Here is a 22,188-nt window from a genome sequence, read left to right as displayed (position 1 = left end):
CAGAGGGTTTTGGTAATTAAAAACTTAAAATATATTATTTTAATACATTTTTTGATGAATTTTAAATTGTCTCTACTATAGTTATGAGACAATTTTTATTTTATAATTTTCTATTTTATAACTGGCTTCGTTTCACCAGTTTGATCTTATTTAGCATGTTTTATGAGTGATTATGGATTTTAAAGTGTGTCAGGCTTACAGTGATCTGAGAAAACATAGCTTTAAAGCACTACTTGATTAGTTTTTCAAAAGCCTTAAAAACTACTTAACAATTCTGACATATCCAAGTGTCATGCTTTGTGATTTAATTGACAAAACCCACAATTTTGAAGTACCCACTACTACAGATGTACTGTCCTTTGACCCCCATTTCTAACATCTTCCCACACAAGATCTCTGCTAGTAATCTTTCCCCTTTCTCATTACCACAACTACTTTTACACACAGAATATATCACTCACCCCTAGGTGCTTCATTCTAGACTCCGGGAGTAGAATGGATTAACCGCAGTAGTTCAAGCACCCCGCTTTTCTCTTGTACGGAATGGAACTATTATATACATATAATAGTTCCTCCTATGTAGGATTGTTGTGAGGTCTGAGGATCAAATGGAAAAAAAGCCCGTATGGAGTGTCAGGCACTTAAAAAGCCCGCAGTAAATGGTATATTACCAGTTCGTAGCCTGGTGTGGGGATGGAGGGGAAAAAAAGATCTCAGGTTCTCTGCTTTTATCTGGGTAATGTCAAGGATGTAGCCAAGGCTGCTGAAGAATGGTGATTCTCCTAATTCATAGGATAAACTCATCCCCCATAGTCCCATTCCAGGAATAGTCACCTTTTGGAGAGTGGGATTTCCTAAGCTTTGCTAGGCTTTCCTGCTCACTTTAACTATTTGTTTATCTTCTCTTCTCATCACTTTGCTACAAAACTTTTCCATTGCTTCACTACGATTTTATGCTATGATCCAACAGTGGCCTTAACACGTTGCGTACGGATCACGAGAATCTTTGTTTTTTCTGAGCCATGCGTTAAGGACGGATAACGAGAATTCTCATTTTTACTGTTGACTCTTTTTACTTTGCATATTTTATTGAATTATTTGTAGAATAATTATTTATAGAATAATTTATTTGTAGAATCTATTATTTATAGAAAAATAATAAATGACATAGAAGCATTTACGCTTTAAAGAGAACAGTGCATTTTAAAGTAGTTTCTTTTAAAAACCTGCCGGAACAGAGGGGTATGAGGGATTTAAACACCGCCGTATGCAACATGTTAAGAACTTCTTTTCTTCACGTTCCACCCAAGCCTAGGGACACCATATCAGTTTATCCCCGAGGGAATAGCCATGGTCAGAACTCAGCGGTACTGAAATGCATCCCTGTTTCTATTTGCTAAATACTGATGTTTTTAAATATAAAAGGTAATGTGGAAAGTTCTGTTATTTTCTGTCCACACTGTACACCATCCTGTGCATCCCACTGTTAAGATCATGTCTTGGACTTTGCTTATTTCATCCCTTTGATAAAGATTTTACTTTAAACCTCACTCCTGATAACTGAGCTCTCTCTATAGCGTGGCTCTGGCACTGCCGAGAGGGCACGTCCCTTAGACTCAGCACATCTGTCTGACTTCATCAGAGTTCCAGCCTCTGGCCTGCATTTTCAGACGACTTTTTCCACTGTTCCATTTGCACCACGTGCAGAATTAAGTTATTGCAGCGTCTTCTTCAATTTAGCAGTGGCTTCTTATTTACCACATTTAGTGATATTTCTCAGTTCCTTTTTAAAATTCTCATCATATTTGACATAATTCATCATTCCTTCTTTTAAACTCTGCTTTCTCTTAACTGCTGTAAAGTTTCACCCAGTTTGTTTCCTGTCTCCCTAATTATTCCTTCAGTAACTACTTTTTCTTGCTCTCCAGAATCAGTCCTGTTCCAAAAGTATATGTGTGTGTGTGTGCTCGCACGCACGTGTGTGTGTGTGTGTGTGTGTGTGTGTGTGTGTTTGGGGGTATTATTTTCACAGACAGCTTATCCACTCTACAAGCATTACCTATTATTTCTACATAAATAAGCCCTATATTTATATTGCCATCTTGACCCTTTCTTGAACTCTTGTTCTACAGTTGCAACCATGTATTCTTTCTCTATTTGAATGTACACTATTAACTCATATTTCGTTCAGGTAGACCACCTGAACATAATTTTATAAACTGACACCAATCATAATAATCATAATTTGAGAATTACTGTCAGAATACATATATGGAGTCCATTTACAGTTTTCCATGAATATATTAATAGCTATCACATAAAGCAAAGCATATCTATAGTAGAGAATTCTTCCAGATATAATTTATTGTAATAACAATGGGAATTATATGATCATTGTGACAACTCCCTATGTCAAAAAAATTTTAAATCTATTTATAAGATACTTGACTATGAAATCTTTTGTGCTCTGAACAAGGACAAAGGTAAAAATAAAAGCTAACAGGCGCTTACCTATGTGGCAAGAACTATTCTAAGTGTTCACATATCATAACTCATTTGATTGCTCAACAACCCTCTGATGTAGGTAAAGAAGAACAATATAAGCCAAGAAAAATGTCCAAAATAAAAAATGAAAGCCTCCCTCTCATACTCGCCTTTAATTTTATCTCACCAAAGTAACCGTTACTAATAGTGTGTGTAGTCACACATATGCACCTACATATTTTTCGTCTAACAAAGAGGATCATATTATACATCCTATTGCACAATTTGTTTTTGTTTTTTTTCCACTTATTTTGTCCTGCTTATCTTGCCATAGCACATACATTGATACACCTCATTATCTTTAACAGTTGAGTAAAATTAAAATATACGGATGTTTAATAATGTTTTTAATTGGATGCTTTAGTTGTTTAGTCAACAGTGTTGAGTGTATCATGGTGAACTTTTTATGAGTATCTTTATAAGTTAAATTCTTGGCAGATATCTGTTTTTAAATTATAAAATGATGGTGCTGGAAGAGGTCTTCTAAGTACAAACTGTATCAAAGCCATTCTATTGATATAAAACCAAAAATTTAAAGATATTTACAAGGGGAGTAATAAAAATTCTTAATATTACAATATCTACTAATCTCATTATCAGCTTGTCTATTTTTATTTACCAGGTTTTTATTTTCTGACATTCTCTAGGGTGTTCGTCCTGTAGCTCAGGCTGGCAGTAAACACACTGAGCTCAGTCCCTTAGCTCTGTTTGCTTTTTTTGTGAATCGCTGCAAAGATAATCTTCATGTTGTAGTGGCCTTTAGCCCAATTGGAGATGCCTTTCGAAATCGCTTGAGACAGTTCCCATCCCTCATCAACTGCTGTACCATTGACTGGTTTCAGGTTTGTAATTTGGGGGAAGGAGGGCAACTGAATCTTTTGGAATTTTACTGAAATTTTACTCAAGCTTCATCAATATACATAGTCCTTGGCACCAGGGACTGATAAGACTACATAATCCCCACAAGGAGCTTACACTTTAGACTGGAAGACAGAAAAGGCAATCAGCAAATGAGTAGTCAGTTATACAAAAGGGACATAATCTTGGTGTGCAAAAGGTATACTTAAGACAGTGAGTCTCCGAAGTATGACAATGAATTAACTACATATAGAAGGGGTATATTTAGGAACCAATGCATTATGTGTATATATATACAAACACATATATATGTATATATGTAAAGGTGTGTGTGTGTGTCTGTGTGTGTGTTTGTGTGTGTGTGTGTGTGTGTGTGTATGTGTGATAAGGAATTGGCTCACATGATTATGGAGGCAGACAAGTTTGCTAGCTGGAGACCCAGGAGATCTGATGGTGTAGTTCCAGTTTGAAGGCCAGCAGGCTTGAGACCAGGAAGAGTTGATATTTCAGTTCAAGTTCAAAGGCAGGAAAAAACTGGTGTCCTGGTCAGACAGAAGGAATTCCCCCTTACTCAGGGGAGGGACAGGCTTTCTGTTCTTTTCAAGCCTTCAACTGATTGGGTGAGGCCCACTCACATTAGGGAGAGCAATCTGCTTCACTCAGTCTGTTAATTTAAATATTAAGCTCATCCAAAAACACCTCATAGAAAGACCCAGAATAATGTTGGACCAACTATATGGACACGCTGTGGCCCATAGTCAAGTTGGCACATAAAATTAACCATCACATGGGGATAGTATGTGCAAAGGTAAAACAGTGGAGGCGGGGGCATGGCTCATCTGGGCAACTGCAGATAGTTTGGTATAGCTAACTGGCAATGAGGGCAGCAGGAGTTAGGTTGGAGCTTTGAGTGGGTGACAAGTTATAAAGGAATTTGTAAATGTGCCTGGGAATTTGGTTTTATACCAAAGATGTTGCATGGGGATTAACATATATTTAGCTAATCTATATTTTAGGGGGAAAAAATACTGTGTGGTGAGTGATTTGGAGTGGCATTAAAACAAGAGACAGGAAAACCAACTGAGTGGCAATTTCAGTCGTGCCAACATCAAATAACGAAAGCCACAACCTCATTTAACCTTAAGGCACATTGTTACTGTCTGTATAAGACCATTGCATATTTATGAATTGAGAACAGTAACTCACGGTACCTTCTGTTTAATTGTTTTATGCCTGATAGAATATGCACTATAGATAGACCCTGGATAATTTATTTTAGAAATAAATTTCTGATACTAATTTGTTTTATTTTCTTTTGCGTATTTATCAATTACATATTGAAAACTAATTCTGCCCTTTTGAGGATTGCATATATGTTTCAACTAGTGGATATTTTAGTGTTTATACAATAATAAAAAGTGTGTGAAACAATTTTGCTTTATGCAAACCATGTCTTAATACTGCTTCCATTAAGTAACCAAAAACAAAAACCAAACAAACAAAGCCTGTCCAACCATAGTTTTTCTTTTGTGAAATCTTATAAATACAATTCTACTACTTTTGGATATCTTTTTCATAGCCACAAGAATTTCTATTCTGTTATAAGTGATTCTTACTTGTTGGGGGAAATTTTTCAAAAAAGGAACTGAGAGTTGCAAGTAGATAAGGGAGATTAACTAGATAACAAAGTGGAATAAAGATTTTATAGTGAAGCAGTGGGGATATAGAACTTGTGTCAGAGAAGCTGAAGGCATTGTTTGGGGTCTGGGTTCGGGAAGTGAGTATAAACCATTATGTGTCACACAATCAAGAAGGCATTAACTTGTGGGGTAGGTCTCTAGTCTCCAAAGTAGGGTTTACACTTACCAGGGGTGCCAAAACAATTCAGGGAATAAGGGAAGAAATTACTGGAATATTCATTTTTGTATGAAATATTTTATATGGACTAACATTGACACGCTTATTCAGTTTGAATGGCCATGTGTCATAGATGGTATGCACAGTACCCTGGGGGATTCTTACAATGAACTGAAAACTGAAGATACAATGCAATTATAAGTGGACAGTAATAGAATGGCATAAACTAGCATGAGCTAGCTTGAGTTCTGTGTCACCCATATCATGAGGCAAAAACAATGGCTACTTAACAAGATCTGACAAGGTGTTGGTAAAAATAAATTTCAGAAGGCTATTTGAAATATGGAGTTATATTGACTGTTTAAATAATAAACCTTATCCCCAGGTTATACCATACCTTGCAATATCAGCTCATTATGGCATGGGGGATACTGTTGGTTACCTATCAACAGTCATTTTCTACCCACTCCATCCTTGCTGACAGAATTTTTATTTTGTTTGGGAAATCACCTTTTATGTAGTTTTGTATACAGGGATTGATTCTTGGGTGGTCTAAATCAATATTAGTGTTCTCATGCCTCTTACTATTAATTGGTTTATACAGGAACCTATTCATGACCCATTCCTTGCCAATGGGTCCTTAGTTAAAGTCTGCTTTGAGGAAATGTTTTTTTTGTTTGTTTGTTTGTTTTACTATAAAAAGAGTTACATGGTAGGGAAAGGGCCTTTTCTGTCTCTCAACCTTGTTGCTTAAGGATGTAATGTCACCTGCAGTAGCTTGTCACCATGATGGGACAAGCCCATGTGTGAAATATTAGGTTGGTGCAAAAGTCATTGCAGTTTAAAAGGTTAAAAATAATTGCAAAGGGCCAGCACGGTGGCTCAGGCGGTTAGAGCTCCATGCTCCTAACTCCGAAGGCTGCCGGTTCAATTCCCACATGGGCCAGTGGGCTCTCAACCACAAGGTTGCCAGTTCAACTCCTGGAGTCCCGCAAGGGATGGTGGGCTCCGCCCCCTGCAACTAAGATTGAACACGGCACCTTGAGCTGAGCTGCCGCTGAGCTCCCAGATGGATCAGTTGGTTGGAGCGCATCCGCTCAACCACAAGGTTGCCCGTTCCACTCCCATAAGGGATGGTGGTCTGTGCCCCCTGCAACTAGCAATGGCTGGACCTGGAGCTGAGCTACGCCCTCCACAACTAAGACTCAAAGGACAATAACTTGACTTGGAAAAAGGTCTTAGAAGTACTCACTGTTCCCCAATAAAGTCCTGTTCCCCTTCCCCAATAAAATCTTTAAAAAATAATAATAATCGCAAAAACTGCAATATTTTTGCACCAACCTAATAAAATGCACTGAGAATGGGAGAGCAAAAAGATGGAAAAAAACTAGATCCTCAATGACATGGTTGAGCTTCTAAATTAAGCAACTCTGGAAATACCCTACTTTTGGACATATTATATGATGATTCATCTCTTTGTTTGAAGACATAGTAAGACTGTCACTTTAGCCATAAACATTTAACTCCTATAGATAGTATTAAACCTTCGTGATTAGCAAGATCATTAAAAAATGAAGCACCCAGAACACAAAGGTAAACTTTTGTAATATTTTCAATAATGTATAAGTTATATTCTGGCCTTTTACAAAAATTCACTGATCCGAATAATAAATCTTTAGAAGCCTCTTTTAAGGTTTAGAAATATATTCATACAATAGTACCACATGAGTATAATCTATTAATAAATACACATACATTGACAATATGTGCTTAAAAGTTTTTTGTTAGTGGAGTGCTTGATCAAAAAAGTATGAATTTTACTAGGAGGAGGGTCAGACATTCAAACAATCTTAAAATGCATATTGTCTGCTATAAAGGAAAAAGCTTACAAGCATCTTGTTGATCTAAGTGAAAGGAAATTTGGAAAACATAATAAGAAAGTGAAGATTAATTACTTATTTAACAAATTATTTCACTGAATAAATATTTCAAATATTTATTGACAAGTTCTGTTTTAGGTATGGAAGATAACAGTGGTGAGAAAAAGTCCTTGCTTTCATGGATTTTACATTTTAGTGGGAAGGGGATACAAAAAATGAACAAATAAATATATATCAGGAGTTGGTACGTAGTAAGAAAAAAAACTCAGGATAAAGAAAAGTGTAATGAGGGAAGGAATGCGGTTTTAGAAAGACCTGGGAAGACCTTGCTGATAAGTTGGCATTTGAGCAGAGATGTGAAGGAGTGAACCACAGGGAGTTCTAGGTAAGGAGGGTTCAGTTAGAGGGAATAGCAAGTCCAAAGGCCCAGAGGCAGGAACATACTTGGCATATTACGGGAGAAGCAAAGGAACCATTTCACTGAGACAGGAAAGACTGGAGAAAAAGTGAATTCGTGGGGAAGAAAATCAAGAGTTCAGCTTTTAGTGTAATAACAGTTAGTAATTGTGATGGACTACTGGTAACAAAAACCCAAACTAAAGACGTAGGGTTTTTCCCTCTCATATAGAAAAAAATCTGAAGTTAAGCAGACTAGGGCTTTGGTGGCTTACCAAAGTCATCAGAATCCCCAATTCTTTCTGCTTTACTTATCCTTAGCATGTGGTTTCCATCCTCAAAGTCATCTTATGGTCTGAGGTGGCTGCTGGAGCTCCAGCGTTCACATGTGTGTTCTAGGCAAGAAGTATTATAATGGAAAGTAGGGCAAAAAGGACATATGCCAGCTCGATGTAACCCTTTAAAGAGACTTCCCTGAAATCCCTGCCTAACAACTACATCTTTATCCACTCTGAATTGCAAGGGAGTCTAGGAAATGTATTCTTTTAGCTCGACATATTGTTATCTAGAATAAAATTGGAGTCCTAAGAAAAAGGGAGTGATAGATACTGGATGGGCAACTGGCAGCCTCTGCCACTGCCGTGCTAAATTTGGGATTCCTGGACATCATGTGGAAGAATTAGGAAAGCAGTATAGTCTACCTATCATATGTAAAATATTATTGACGTTTCCTTTATATTGTGTTTTCTTTAATTTTAATATATAGACATATTTATTAGAACTTTCATAGATTTACTTGTGACCTCAGTCCCCCTAATTCTATTTTCCCCATTAAGGTTTAATTTTTTCAACCCCAAATTCTTCTTGCATAGGAAGACACTTAACTTCTATAATTGGAGTAGGACTACTCATCTTAAATTTCCTAAGTTATTTTTTATTTTTTATTTTTAGCCATGGCCCGAAGATGCTCTTGAACTTGTAGCTGTGAAATTCTTAGAAACACTGGAGCTTACTGAGGTTGAACGACGAGAGGTAGTTCCAATCTGTAAACACTTTCACACTTCTATTATGGATCTTTCAGAAAGGTTAATATTAATAAATTTTTAAGTTACAATAATGCCTTATATTTTTTTAATTAAAATTTATTGGGGTAACAGTGGTTAGTAAAATTACATAGGTTTCAAGTGTACAGTTCTATAATACATCATCTATATTTCACATTGTGTGTTCACCACCCAGAGTCAGTTCTCCTTATTTGTCCTCGTTTACCCTCATCTACCAACTTCTCTCTCCTTACCTGCTGGTAACCAGTAAACTATTGTCTGTATCTATGAGTTTTTGTTCCTTTATTAGTTTGTCTTGTTCCTTTGTTGCTTTCAGATTTATATCCCATATATCAGTTTTCATATGGTTCTCGACTTTTTCTGTCTGACTTATTTCGCTTAGCATAATAATCTCAAGATCCATCCATGTTGTCGCAAATGACACTATTTCACTTTTCTTTTTTCTTTTTCTTTTTTTAATTTATTGGGGTTACAATTGTTAGTAAAATTATGTAGTTTTCAGGTGTACAATTCTGTATTACATCATCTATAAATCCCATTGTGTGTTTACCACCCAGACTCAGTTCTTCTTCCATCACCATATGTTTGTCACTTTTCTTATAATGCCTTATATTTTAAAACATCTTTCTGTGGAAGCCCCAAACTTTAATAGGATTTCTATGTTTTTCTAGACCTCTCATTATTTAATTAGTTAAGACCCTAAGCTTGCATGTAATAGAAGTTACTTGATCTAGCTTTAACAAAAAAGGGGAATTTATTATAAAGATATAGAACTGTGTCACAATGATTACAGGGCAGAATACAGTTGGATCTCAGAAGTGACCAGAAGCAGGAGTTAGAAAGCCATTCTAAAACCAGAAATGCCTTTTCTCTTTTACTCATTCCTGTTTCTGTCTGGGCGTCTGCTTTCTTTTTTCTCTTTGTGGACTGAATTTTCTACTTCCCAGTGCATATGGAGGAAACTAGCTGCCTGTCAATTTTCAAGTTTACTTCTTACAATTCCAGCTATAGGCAGAGACAGATTGGCTGTTTCCAGCTCCCAATTCCAAATTTGTTCCAAATTGTGATTAGCCTCATTTGTGTCGATTGTCCAACCCTGGTCTGATCAGCTATGGTTAGGTGCAAGTTTCATAGAACAAACATTGTTGCTGGAGCACTGGATGAAAGTTCTCAGATAAGGGGAGCTTGTTGGTGGGCTGTGGATACTTCAAAAGTATCTCTTTTACCCCTGTTAATCTCTGAGATCCTCATTTCAAAGGTACATAAACCCAGATGCTCATATCACCACATAATATAGTATATTGCCTCTCCATAGCTATAGTCATATAGCCAGTTGGCATGGTTGGCTTGGAGAGTTACACCAAGCAGTGGGCTCTAGTCTGCATACTCACCATGAAACATCATTGCTTCTTCCATTGTTTCCATGTGTATGTGTAGTAGTGTCATGCTTCTGGCCACACCCCAGTGAGCTGACATGTGACACACTTGTATAAGGAATAATGAGTCATCCTTGCTATCCTATTTGCAGTTCTCTTTCCTGCTGTACTTGCCTAGCTTACATAATATCTTGTGTCCCTCACATGGTTGGATCCTTCTGACTTATGAAACAAGGAAAACAAATATCTTTCTTGCTGTAGTTCATCTTTGATATACGTCTTTGTTGATGTGTGCTTCTTAAATATATCGTTGCTATTTGATATTTTGCAGACGTGAAATTAGGATGTGGTTATGTGTAGAATTCTAGAATTTTATGACGTTCAAGTACTCAGCAGCCTCTAAATAAAATTAACCTTTATTCTTAAATATTTGTTGTTAAGGTTGTGTTGATTTTACCTCTTACTTTGTGAAGCCCATTACTTATAGTAAGATATATTATCTGCCTCTATTTTAGGTTCTTGCAGGAGTTAGGAAGACATAACTATGTTACTGCTACCTCTTATCTTGAACTTATTGCCTCATTTCGACAGCTTTTGACAAAGAGGCGGCAAGCTGTCATGGAAGCAAAACAACGATATGTGAATGGGCTTGACAAATTAGCTTTTGCTGAGTCTCAGGTAAATTTGATGAGCTGCTCAAAATGGTAATATATAATAGGAAATATAAGAAATAATAATGAGAGCTACAATTTATTGACAGTATATTATGTGCCAGGCACTGTGTTGTGTTTCACATGCATTCCTTCAATTATTCCCCATAACAACTCCATGAGATAGACACTTTTATGATCTTCATGTTACAGATGAGTAAGGTGAGTTTTAGAGAAGTTCACTAAGTTGCCCCAATCACACAGACTCAAATACATCCTGTTTTATTCTTAAGTTTTTAGCATTTGGACAGAATATAGTAAGTCTGGGTTGATTTTTATTGTAACAGCTGGTTAAATATAAGATTGGGGTTTTAAAAACTAAGTCAAGTGCTAGTAATGCTTATTAGCATTAGTTCAATATAAACATATGTACTGTATACTGTGCACACAGTAGAATAGGGATACCCGAACTGTTACCTTCTTTTCTATCGGCATTTCTACCATGGCAACTACGTTCTCCCACTGCCCTGTCATATACTCCAGAAAGATGAAGTATTTTGTGAAGAAAACTGACCACTATCATGATTTCATTTGTCATGTAAAGAACTGGAAGAAAAAGTTAAGATTTTTCTGGCCCCAGTACCTTATGATGTTTTTAAGTTTCAATTTTCTGTGCTTGGCTTCTGTAGCTGTTGTAGCTATGAAAACTTAATGACAATCTGTCTATTTAGGTTGGTGAAATGAAAATGGAGCTTGTTCAATTACAGCCCAAATTGGAGGAAGCTAAAATTGAAAATGCACATATGATGCAGGTAGAGTATTGTGAACATTTTTTTTTTTAGATTGATGTCAGAAGACAATTGAAATGTGTAATATTAGCCTTGAAACTAAGCCTCAATTTTTACCATTGGATGTTAGGGACTTCATCGTATTCTACTGATTGGCTATCTCTTCGGGTGCCATGTGATTTCTATTTTTTGAAGGGAGGTGGGAAGCCCATTACCAAATTAGGTCACATGTATTTGCTTTTCTCCTCATTTTAATTTGGGCCCTTCTATACTTCAAAATGGTGTGTTGGATTCTGTAATTTTCAAACATTCTTTTTGCTCTAGAATGGAGAAAGCAATGGGACGTTTGAGAAAATGTCTTTATTTTTACTTTAGATTATTGAGATAGAGTCTGCAGAAGTAGAAGCAAAAAGAAAGTTTGTGAAATTAGATGAAGAGATAGCCAGTGGAAAGGCTGAAGAAGCCCAACTTCTGAAAAATGAGTGTGAAAGTGACCTCGCTGAAGCAATTCCAGCCTTGGAAGCAGCTCTGTCTGCACTGGATACACTAAAGGTAAGTGTTTGAGTTAGCTATCTTGTGTTTCATCAACAAAGTAAAATTGTGTATAGGTACTTGGTTAATTAGGTATAGCTCTGTTTCAGTATGTGGTATGTTGTTTTTGTCCAGTCAAATGAAACTTGACTCTTAACAGTTACTTTTTTTGTTGTTGTTGTTTTCGTTTTGTTTATTTTTTTAAATTTATTGGGGTGACATTGTTAGTGAAACTACATAGATTTGAGGTGTACAATTCTGTATTACATCATCTATAAATTCCATTGTGTGTTTACCATCCAGAGTCAGTTCTTCTTTCATCAACATATATTTGATCCCCATTACCCTCATCTCCCACCCCCCACCCCCCTTACCACTGGTAACCACCCTCTGGTAACCACTAAACTATTGTCTGTGTCTATGAGTTTCTGTTTCTCATTTGTTTGTCTTGTTCTTTTGTTGCTTTTGGTTTATATACCACATATCAGTGAAATCACATGGTTCTCTGCTTTTTCTGTCTGACTTATTTCGCTCAGCATTCCACTCTCAAGATCCATCCATGTTGTCACAAATGTTCCTATATCATCTTTTCTTACCGCTGAATAGTATTCCATTGTGTATATATACCACAACTTCTTTATCCATTCATCTATGGAAGGACATTTTGGTTGTTTCCATGTCTTGGCCACCATAAACAAAGCTGCATTGAACATTGGAGCACACGTGTCTTTATGTATAAATTTAACAGTTACTTTTTGATACATTGTCTTTTACTTTTGCTTTTCATATATTATTCACAATTTTCATCAGGATATTCCATTGAAAATGGAACAGTCTCCAAGAGGCCAAAGTGATTCTGTACATTGGTTAAATAGAGTGTGAAGCTACTCTTTTGCAGCCTCCTGAACATGCATGTACAGAAAAAGTTAAAGATTGTTTCCAACAGAGAGATGTGAGGCATTTGCCTGCATTGCACTGAGCTGTATGTGACTTTACAGGGTCTCTAGGCAAGACCAGAACAATTGCACCAAACAGAGAAGGAGAGAGAGCTTCTGTTGACTAGGGAGGCCCAGTGCTGGTTCAAGGTCTTCAGACCCCATTCTTTGCCTTCTTTCTTCATTAGTGCCCTAACATTCATGTAAGAAACCTGACAAGATGGTGAGTTCAGCCTACGAGTAGTTCAGCATCTCTCAGGATCAAACTCTATCTGATTTTCAGTTACATCAGCCTTGTAGTTATAAGACACAAGATTATTTTAGGTCATTTATAGAAACTTCCTAATGCTGTCACTGTGGTGTGAGCCAAGAGTTGAGAACGCTGAGCTTGTTATTTTCTTCCTCTTTGCTCTTTGGCGCATTTAAAAGCCACACGCTAGCTACCCAGTGGTTTTTCTTCATTCTCTCCTTAGACGTTTATCACAGCAGCCAGTCATTCTGACAAAGCCTTGTTTTTCCAGGCACTCCATTCCAGATGATCATGAGCATTAATCTAAGCAGCTGTTTGATCACTGTGTACCATGGACTTTCAGCACTCCATCCTCTGAAATCCATAGGATTCTTGGTGCCTTCAAACCCTGCCGGTTATTGAACCTAATTGAGAATCTGTTGTTTGTACCTTTCTTGGTTTCAAACACTGTATTTGACATGAGTTAGGGTTCAGTTGCAGAGAAGACAATTGACTCTATTTAGTAGAAGCAGACAATATTCTACAGGGAATTTTATAAATGGCTTACAGAATTGTTGGAAGAGCTGAAGAAACAGATCCTAGGCTGAGCTGTCAGGAATGACTCACAAAGCCAAATTGCAGGAATAGTCTACCAGAGTAATGCTACCTCTGAGTCAGAAGCTTGCAGAGACTTCTGACAGAGCCACATCGCCTCTACCATAATCCACATCGGCAAAATAGATGCCTGACGTTCTGCCCTTCTTCCCACTTATTCAGTCTGAATTCTATTATAACATCACTCAAGTGATCCGATGGTGGAACCTATTGATCTTCCACAACTCTAGCTGTATGGGAAACGAAGATAGGTATTATAGGTGTTAGCTTTCTAGCAATTGCAAGGGATGTCAGAAGGATATTAAGTGAATAATAAGTAAGTCTATTATTGTCTGACAATATATACCTTTTTAAAAAATAAATTTGGAATTGGAATGTACCTTTTCTTTCATTTTGGGGGTAAAACTAATATTACATATAAGAAAATATAGAATTAAGTCTGTCTAGATTAGTGTTCTTAACCTAGGTTCTACATATGGGTTTGGTATGTGATTACAAGTAAATTTTGTGTTTCTGTGCAAAAATATATTTTCTGGAGGGTTCATAGCTGTCATCATATTCTTATAAGGATCTATGAACTCCCCAATGTTTGAGAACAATTGGCCTTAATCTGTACTAAGTTCTCTTTTGTTAATTCTTTCATAACCATGCAAAGCAAAAAACAATTACAATTTCAAATGAAAATCTATGTTTGTCTCCAACATTACTTTAAAAACTTACTATTTAGAAATAAACTATTCTGAAGATACGCTGTTGTCTTTTGGTTTAGCCGGCTGACATTACAATTGTGAAATCAATGAAGAATCCTCCATCTGGTGTTAAACTAGTGATGGCTGCTGTTTGTGTCATGAAAGATATAAAACCAGAAAAAATTTCAGATCCTTCAGGAACTGGAGGCAAGGTAATAACTAGATACAATTTTAAATCATATTCATGAATGTACAGAACACTTTAAAGCAGGGGTGTCCAAACTTTTTTCAACGTTTTTCACCAAGGGCCATATGCGGTAAAATACACAAACAGCCGGGCCACTCACTCGAGGTGAAATACGTATTGTCTCACCTGGTTTATTTAAGTAAACTAAATATATTTTTGGAATTTGTTGCGGGCCGATAAAAAATGGATTGCGGGCCTCAGTTGGCCTGCAGGCCGCAGTTTGGACACCCCTGCTTTTAAGCAACTATTATCAAATTAAATATCAACAGTACCCAGTCTAGGAAGGAAACATTGTTTTCCATATTGATTGGGTTCAGGATAAACTATGTAAAACAGTATCTATATTTGTTGTGGGATAAAGCTAAGGGGGTATAGCATCAGAAAAATGTGGTTCCAATTGATTCCCTATCCTTTTCTGTCTATGCAGGATTTCACATTATCATAGGGGTGAATGAACACTGAGATTCCTATGCTTTTCCAGCCCAGAGTCTCAAGAGTGTGATACATAATCACATAGGTGTTGCTTCTGAGCATTCAAAAATTCTGCTTTGTTACAGTATAGTGCAGTTGTTAAAATCATCGGCTCTGGAGCCAGAATGTCTGTCTTTAGAAATCCCAACCCTGTTAACAGCGTGACGTTGGGCAAGATACTTAACACCTGTGGAACTCTGTAAAAAAGAGGAATATTATAGTACCTGCCTCACAAAGTTACAGTGAGGATTAGATGAGTTAATACATATAAAGCTCTATGTATAAAGCCTCATAAACAGTAAGCTCACAATACATATTAGCTGTTATATGTAATTCTTATTTAAGGCTAAAAAGGAAGACATACTATCCTCCTAAACTAAAGTTATAGACTCATTTTCTTTTCAGGCTTTTACAAGACCTGAATCTCTGAATTGGAAAATTGGGATTTTTTTTTTTTTTTGTCATTCTGTTCTTCATTGAGACAATAAAGAAAATGAATAGGCTCTTTCCTTACCAAGTTATTCTCATTTACATACACACACACACACACACACACACACACACCACTATCAGGCTTCTAGAAGTAGGAAAAAGAATGTTCAGCTAATTATTCAACGTCTTTCACCAGCACAAGTATGTACCATGTGCTTTATCTTTTAACTGGCAGAGCAATGTATAATCTTTGTGTATCTGCTTTCTCTTCCTTTTTTTACTGGGGAGCCTAGGTAGGTGAGGAAGTTGTTTATAAGAAAAATGTTTGCTACTTGTCTCAGTCCATTTGGGCTGCTATAACAAATTACATACACTGGGTAGCTTATAAGAAACAAATTTATTTCTCATAGTTCTGGAACCTGGGAAGTCCAAGATCAAGGTTCCAGTAAATTTGGTGTCTGGTAAGAGTTCGCTTCTTGGTTTATAGACGACTGTCTTTTTTCTGTGTCCTTACGAGGTGGAAGAGAGAGGGAGCTCTCTGAGGTCTCTTTTATAAAGGCGCTAATCCCATTCATGACCTAATCACCACCCAAAGGCCCCACCTCCAAATACTATTACATTGGGGATTAGTTTTCAACTCATGAATTTGAAGGACAGGAAGGGAAAACACAAATTTTCAGTCTGTAGCATGACCTTTTTGGCTTGAAAGAGTTAAGAATAAAGAAAAATAAAAGTTAAAATAATAAAAATATATTTTCTTATATGAAATTGTGATGGTGTTTATGCTAGTTGTTTTTCTTGTTTTCTAAAGAGAAATAATCATATAATTTGCCTTTCAATGTATAATTTTTTATAATGAATTTAATATATATATATACATTTATATTTGTATATATAAATGTATATATAAATTTAATAAGTTCATGTTCATATTTTAAATATTTGATATGTATAACATGTTCTCAGGGAGAGGAGTCTCTTTATTTCCAAGAAGATGTAAGTTAATAGTTTGAAAGTATATAGTTTCTCTGGAAAATATATCTTAAACTTCAAGGAGAAAAATTTTACAGCAAGCATCTTTAATTATATGTTTAATAAGTTTCCATACATTTTATTTATAGGTATTCGATTACTGGGGACCTAGCAAAAAACTTCTGGGAGATATGAATTTCTTAAGAGATTTGAGAGAATATGACAAGGACAACATTCCAGTGAGTTTCATTCGGTTTTTTTCTGTACATGTAACCTTGCCAAGATGTATAAGATCTTTAACTTTATGTAATATTATATAAAACATAAGAAGATATTCTGTTTTGGGATTAAAATAATAAAGGAATGCTCTATTTATTGATGACTATATTATAAATTCTTATAATGCATAGACCCACTCCTCTTTCAGACCATTGAAAGTCATTTAATAAATTACTGTTTTAGTGTATTATTGACAGGACAGAGTTCTCTGTCTTCTTATAATAGTTTATTAATAAATCATATACAAATTTATGTGTGATAAAAAGTGTAACACATTCTTTTCCATTCAGTTTTATTTACTTATTAATGTTTAATTGTTCTTTTCCCTTGTTTCTGTATGTTTTCTCAATCTGCAGTCTTTTTTTAGAAGAAACATTTTGCTTCAATATCTGTAATAAGTTTGCAAATTTTGCTTACAAATAACTTGTGTTTCTGCTACAATTATACTTATTTAAAAATTATCTCAAAGTACTGACTTTGGTTTTTAAAGACAACAGAACTTTTTTATATAATTCTTTTTACTGTGTATGATTATTTTTTCATCTTATGATTTGTGATATATGTTGAAATTTTAAGATCTAAATCTTTGTTGTATAGGTGACTGTTATGCAGAAGATTCGTGGTGAATACTTAACAAACCCTGAATTTGACCCTCCTAAGGTTGCTAAAGCTTCTTCTGCAGCTGAGGGTCTGTGTAAGTGGATCATGGCTATGGAAGTGTATGACAGAGTTGCAAAGGTACTTTGAGGAGCAGCAAATCCATTTTCTATGATATAGTACCAGAAATTAAAATCTATGCATATATTTACTAGTTAAGACTTTTCAAAAGTACAACCAGAAAGAATTTGTCCGGCTGCAGCATAAATATCAATTGATTGAGTACGTAGTGGATGAAGAGAATACTTGCATGGGACATGACCTGCTTGGGGCTAGTGGTAGTACTATGTGAGCAGGGATGATCACTGGAATTGGCCAGACACACCTATACTTATATGGACCCTGGGCAAAAGAGAATTAGAATTTGATGAGGGGAGGGCAGGAGCAAAGAAAAATCCAAAATATCAAGGGCAAAGTGGCAGATTTCAAAATTGATTCAAAGGATCAGAAGTAAGAAGATCCAGTAGGGTTAAGAGGTAGAGGATGGAAAGATCCCCTGAAGCAATAGCATGCATTGATAGGGAACCTTTTATGGAGATCCACTGGGGCCAAATTCCTAGGGGATCAGAGAATAGTTAAGAACATTTCGAAAAAGACCAGCAAAACACTGGCCTTACCTTCTGTAGCTTGTAGAATTCTATCTAGGGAAGCAGGGAATATAAATTAAAAGGCAGATCAAAATACATGGTAGCATGTGTTTAGAACAACCTCAGAGTATAGAATGAATGATCAGGCTGTAACAATTGGGAAGATAATTCCTAGTAAGGTTCATGTGCCTATAGAGAGGTAGGGACTTTGATTGTGAGCCCTAGGGGAGTAGACATGTATACACCTGTTAGAGAAATAAAATTAATTTTCTCTGGGATGTCCTTCCATTGAACATCTTGTCCCTCTCTACAGTAGTCTCATAATAGGTCTACGAGCTCCAAATAGCTAATTTCCACACGTCTCACAAGCATGTGGAATCTTCCGGATCCTTTCTATAAAGCAGATAAGCCAAGGCATTCAGGTCTTCCCTGACTTCCCATTCTACACCTCCACACTGCCATTTTAATTCTGATGCAGCTGCCCTATGTTGTCATGGAAGGGTTGAAAGGAGGTATCCAGAAATATCTCCTCCAAAGTAAAAAAAAGAAAGTGGAGCTTCCATGGATTGGAAGAATCAACATAGTTAAAATGGCCATATTACCCAAAGCAATATACAGATTCAATGCAATCCCCATCAAAATCCCAATGGCATATTTTAAAGAAATAGAACAAAAAATCATCAGATTTGTTTGGAACCACAAAAGACCCTGAATAGCCAAAGCAATCTTAAGAAAAAAGAACTATAATGGAGGTATCACACTTCCTGACTTTGGCTTGTACTACAGGGCCACAATAATCAAAACAGCATGGTATTGGCAGAAAAACAGACACATAGACCAATGGAATAGAATTGAGAACCCAGAAATAAAACCACATAAATATGGACAGATAATTTTTGACAAAGAAGCTAAAAACATACAATGGAGCAAAGACAGCCTCTTCAATAAATGGTGCTGGGAGAATTGGATAGCCACATGCAAAAGAATGAAACTGGACTGCTATTTGTCACCATGTACCAAAGTCAATTCAAAATGGATCAAAGACTTAAGCATAAGACCTGACACAATAAACTGCATAGAAGAAAACATAGGTACTAAACTTACGGATCTTGGGTTCAAAGAGCATTTTATGAATTTGACTCTAAAGGCAATGGAAGTAAAAGCTAAAATAAACGAATGGGACTATATGAAACTTAAAAGCTTCTGCACAGCAAAAGAAACCATTGACAAAATAAAGAGGCCACCAACTGAATGGGAGAAGATTTTTGCAAACAGTGCCTCCGATAAGGGGCTAGTATCCAGAATATACAAGGAACTCATGCAACTCAACAACAAAAAAACAAACAACCCAATTGAAAAATGGGCAGAGGACTTGAAGAGACATTTCTCCAAAGAGGACATACAAATGGCAAATAGACATATGAAAAAATGCTCAACATCACTAATCATCAGAGAAATGCAAATCAAAACCACAATGAGATATCACCTCACCCCAGTCAGAATGGCGATCATCAACAAGACAAATAGTAACAAATGTTGGAGAGGCTGTGGAGAAAAAGGAACCCTCATACACTGTTGGTGGGAATGCAGACTGGTGCAGCCGTTATGGAAGGCGGTGTGGAGGTTCCTCAAAAAATTACGAATAGAATTGCCATATGACCCAGCAATCCCTCTCCTGGGTATCTACCCAAAAAATCTGAAAACATTTATACATAAAGACACGTGTGCTCCAATGTTCATTGCAGCTTTGTTTACGGTGGCCAAGACATGGAAACAACCAAAATGTCCTTCGATAGATGAATGGATAAAGAAGTTGTGGTATATATACACAATGGAATACTATTAGGTGAGAAAAGATGATATAGGAACATTTGTGACAACATGGATGGATCTTGAGAGTGTAATGCTGAGCGAAATAAGTCAGACAGGAAAAGCAGAGAACCATGTGATTTCACTGATATGTGGTATATAAACCAAAAGCAACAAAAGAACAAGACAAACAAATGAGAAACAGAAACTCATAGACACAGACAATGGTTTGGTGGTTGCCAGAGGATAAGGGGGGTGGGGGGTGGGGGGTGGGAGATGAGGGTAAGGGGGATCGAATATATGGTGATGGAAGGAGAACTGACTCTGGGTGATGAACACACAATGGGATTTATAGATGATGTAATACAGAATTGTACACCTGAAATCTATGTAATTTTACTAACAATTGTCACCTCAATAAATTTAATAAAATAAAATAAAATAAAATAAAAAAGAAAGTGGAGCTTCTTGCTTTCTATCTATTTAACATATTCCCCCCTTCAAGATTTCAGCCCAGGGTAGAGAAAGTGGGACATTCGATGTCTGATACCTTGCTTCCCTCTTCCCTCTTTGCCCTCAACTTCATTCATGGCAGAAGACTTAGGTCTCCTCTCTTTCAAACTGACAAATACTCTCATAAGCCATCTACTAATGGCTTATAGTACATTCAATGTTAATGTTGCAAATCCCATTCTTGATATACTAATGAACGTGATTAAATGATAACTTTTTTTTTTCAAATTTTTTTTTTAAAGATTTTTTTTTGGGGGGGAAGGGGTACAGGACTTTATTGGGGAACAGTGTGTACTTCCAGGACTTTTTTTCCAAGTCAAGTTGTTGTCCTTTCAGTCTTAGTTGTGGAGGGCGCAACTCAGCTCCAGGTCCAGTTGCCGTTGCTAGTTGCAGGGGGCTCAGCCCACCATTCCTTGTGGGAGTCGAACCGACAACCTTGTGGTTGAGAGGATGCGCTCCAACCGAGCCATCTGGGAGCTCAGAGGCAGCTCACCTCAAGGTGCCGTGTTCAATTTTAGTTGCAGGGGGCAGAGCCCACCATCCCCTGTGGGACTGGAGGAATTGAACTGGCAACCTTGTGCTTGAGAGCCCACTGGCCCATGTGAGAATTGAACCATCTGCCTTTGGAGTTAGGAGCATGGAGCTCTAACCGCCTGAGTCACCGGGCTGGCCCCTAAATGATAACTTTTGAACGTCCTTTTTTCCTTAACAAAGTGTGCATTACCAAGATTTGTTGAGAAAAATTCAATTTTGAATTTTGAAAACTGAACATCAGGCTTTATTTTTCTTTGTATCTCTATCACTGTCTTAATCCCCCCAAGGCAAATGTATGCCTTAACTGACTAGGAAGATCACAGACTTGGAAATGCAAAAAAATAAAACAAAACAACAATTTTAAAAAGCACATTCATGTCTTTTAAACATTTATAATTCCTGTTACATGTTCTTCTCTTTTTTTGGCAAGAGTTGAATGGCAACTTCTTATTATTTTGACACATTTTGCTATATGATGTGCCATTTTTGCTACATACTGGAACTTTTTGTTAGTCCAGAATAATTTATCTGCTTTATAGATGACAGTTTGCTAGTTCAGAATGATTTATATATTTTATAAGACATATAAATATATTTTAATTTATCTGTATATAAAAATATGTAATACTTAAAGTAACATGCTTATTTTGTATAATTTACAAGTAATAAGTGTAGGTATAATTATAAACATTTTTAATACATAACGTCTATAAAGGATTATGTAGATGTCAGTTTTACAGAGTGCACATCACAGCTGCCTATATTGTTCCCAAACAGGTAGTGGCGCCTAAGAAAGCCCGCTTAACAGAAGCTCAGAAGTCCTTAGCTGAGACAATGGAGCTTTTGAATCAGAAGAGAACAGAATTGGAAGAAGTTGAACATCACTTAGAAAATTTACAAAAAATATTTACTGAGAAAACTGAGGAAAAGGCTCGTTTAGAAGACCAGGTAGAACTCTGTGCTAAGAAACTTGAAAGAGCCTCAAAACTAATTGGAGGACTGGGTGGAGAAAAATCAAGGTCAGATTTCTGCTAATTTTAACAATATTTAAGAATGTTGGGCTTGATTATGTGCCTTTCTTTGGGTATTTATTATGATTACTGATTTTAAAATGGCTGGTTGAAAAAGTGGAATATTCTATAATACAAGGCACCTGGCCAGTCTTCTGCAAACAGAATATCAATGCCTAGAATGTTGTTTGAAACCTGCTTTCAAATATTTGAGAGAGAGAGAAGCAAATAGGGCAAACGATCATTTTTTAATCTAAATGGTGAG

The 22,188-nt window shown here is 36.5% G+C and overlaps 1 protein-coding gene across 1 annotated transcript in view; it reads left to right on the top strand.

Annotated features, from left to right (window-relative positions):
- The window catches only part of DNAH12 (dynein axonemal heavy chain 12), a 195,435-nt gene that overhangs the window by 117,878 nt on the left and 55,369 nt on the right, over positions 1-22,188 (top strand). Inside the window, exons 45-53 of the mRNA XM_074313144.1 lie at positions 3,192-3,386; positions 8,487-8,620; positions 10,491-10,653; positions 11,357-11,437; positions 11,789-11,965; positions 14,493-14,624; positions 16,684-16,773; positions 17,411-17,551; positions 21,691-21,932. Coding sequence (XP_074169245.1) covers positions 3,192-3,386; positions 8,487-8,620; positions 10,491-10,653; positions 11,357-11,437; positions 11,789-11,965; positions 14,493-14,624; positions 16,684-16,773; positions 17,411-17,551; positions 21,691-21,932 — 1,355 coding nt within the window. The remainder of the gene's footprint in view (positions 1-3,191; positions 3,387-8,486; positions 8,621-10,490; positions 10,654-11,356; positions 11,438-11,788; positions 11,966-14,492; positions 14,625-16,683; positions 16,774-17,410; positions 17,552-21,690; positions 21,933-22,188) is intronic.

The sequence above is a fragment of the Rhinolophus sinicus genome, linkage group LG10 (assembly GCF_036562045.2).
Source record: "Rhinolophus sinicus isolate RSC01 linkage group LG10, ASM3656204v1, whole genome shotgun sequence".
NCBI classification, from domain to species: Eukaryota; Metazoa; Chordata; class Mammalia; order Chiroptera; family Rhinolophidae; genus Rhinolophus; species Rhinolophus sinicus.
This window is presented reverse-complemented; position numbering and strand designations above follow the sequence as displayed.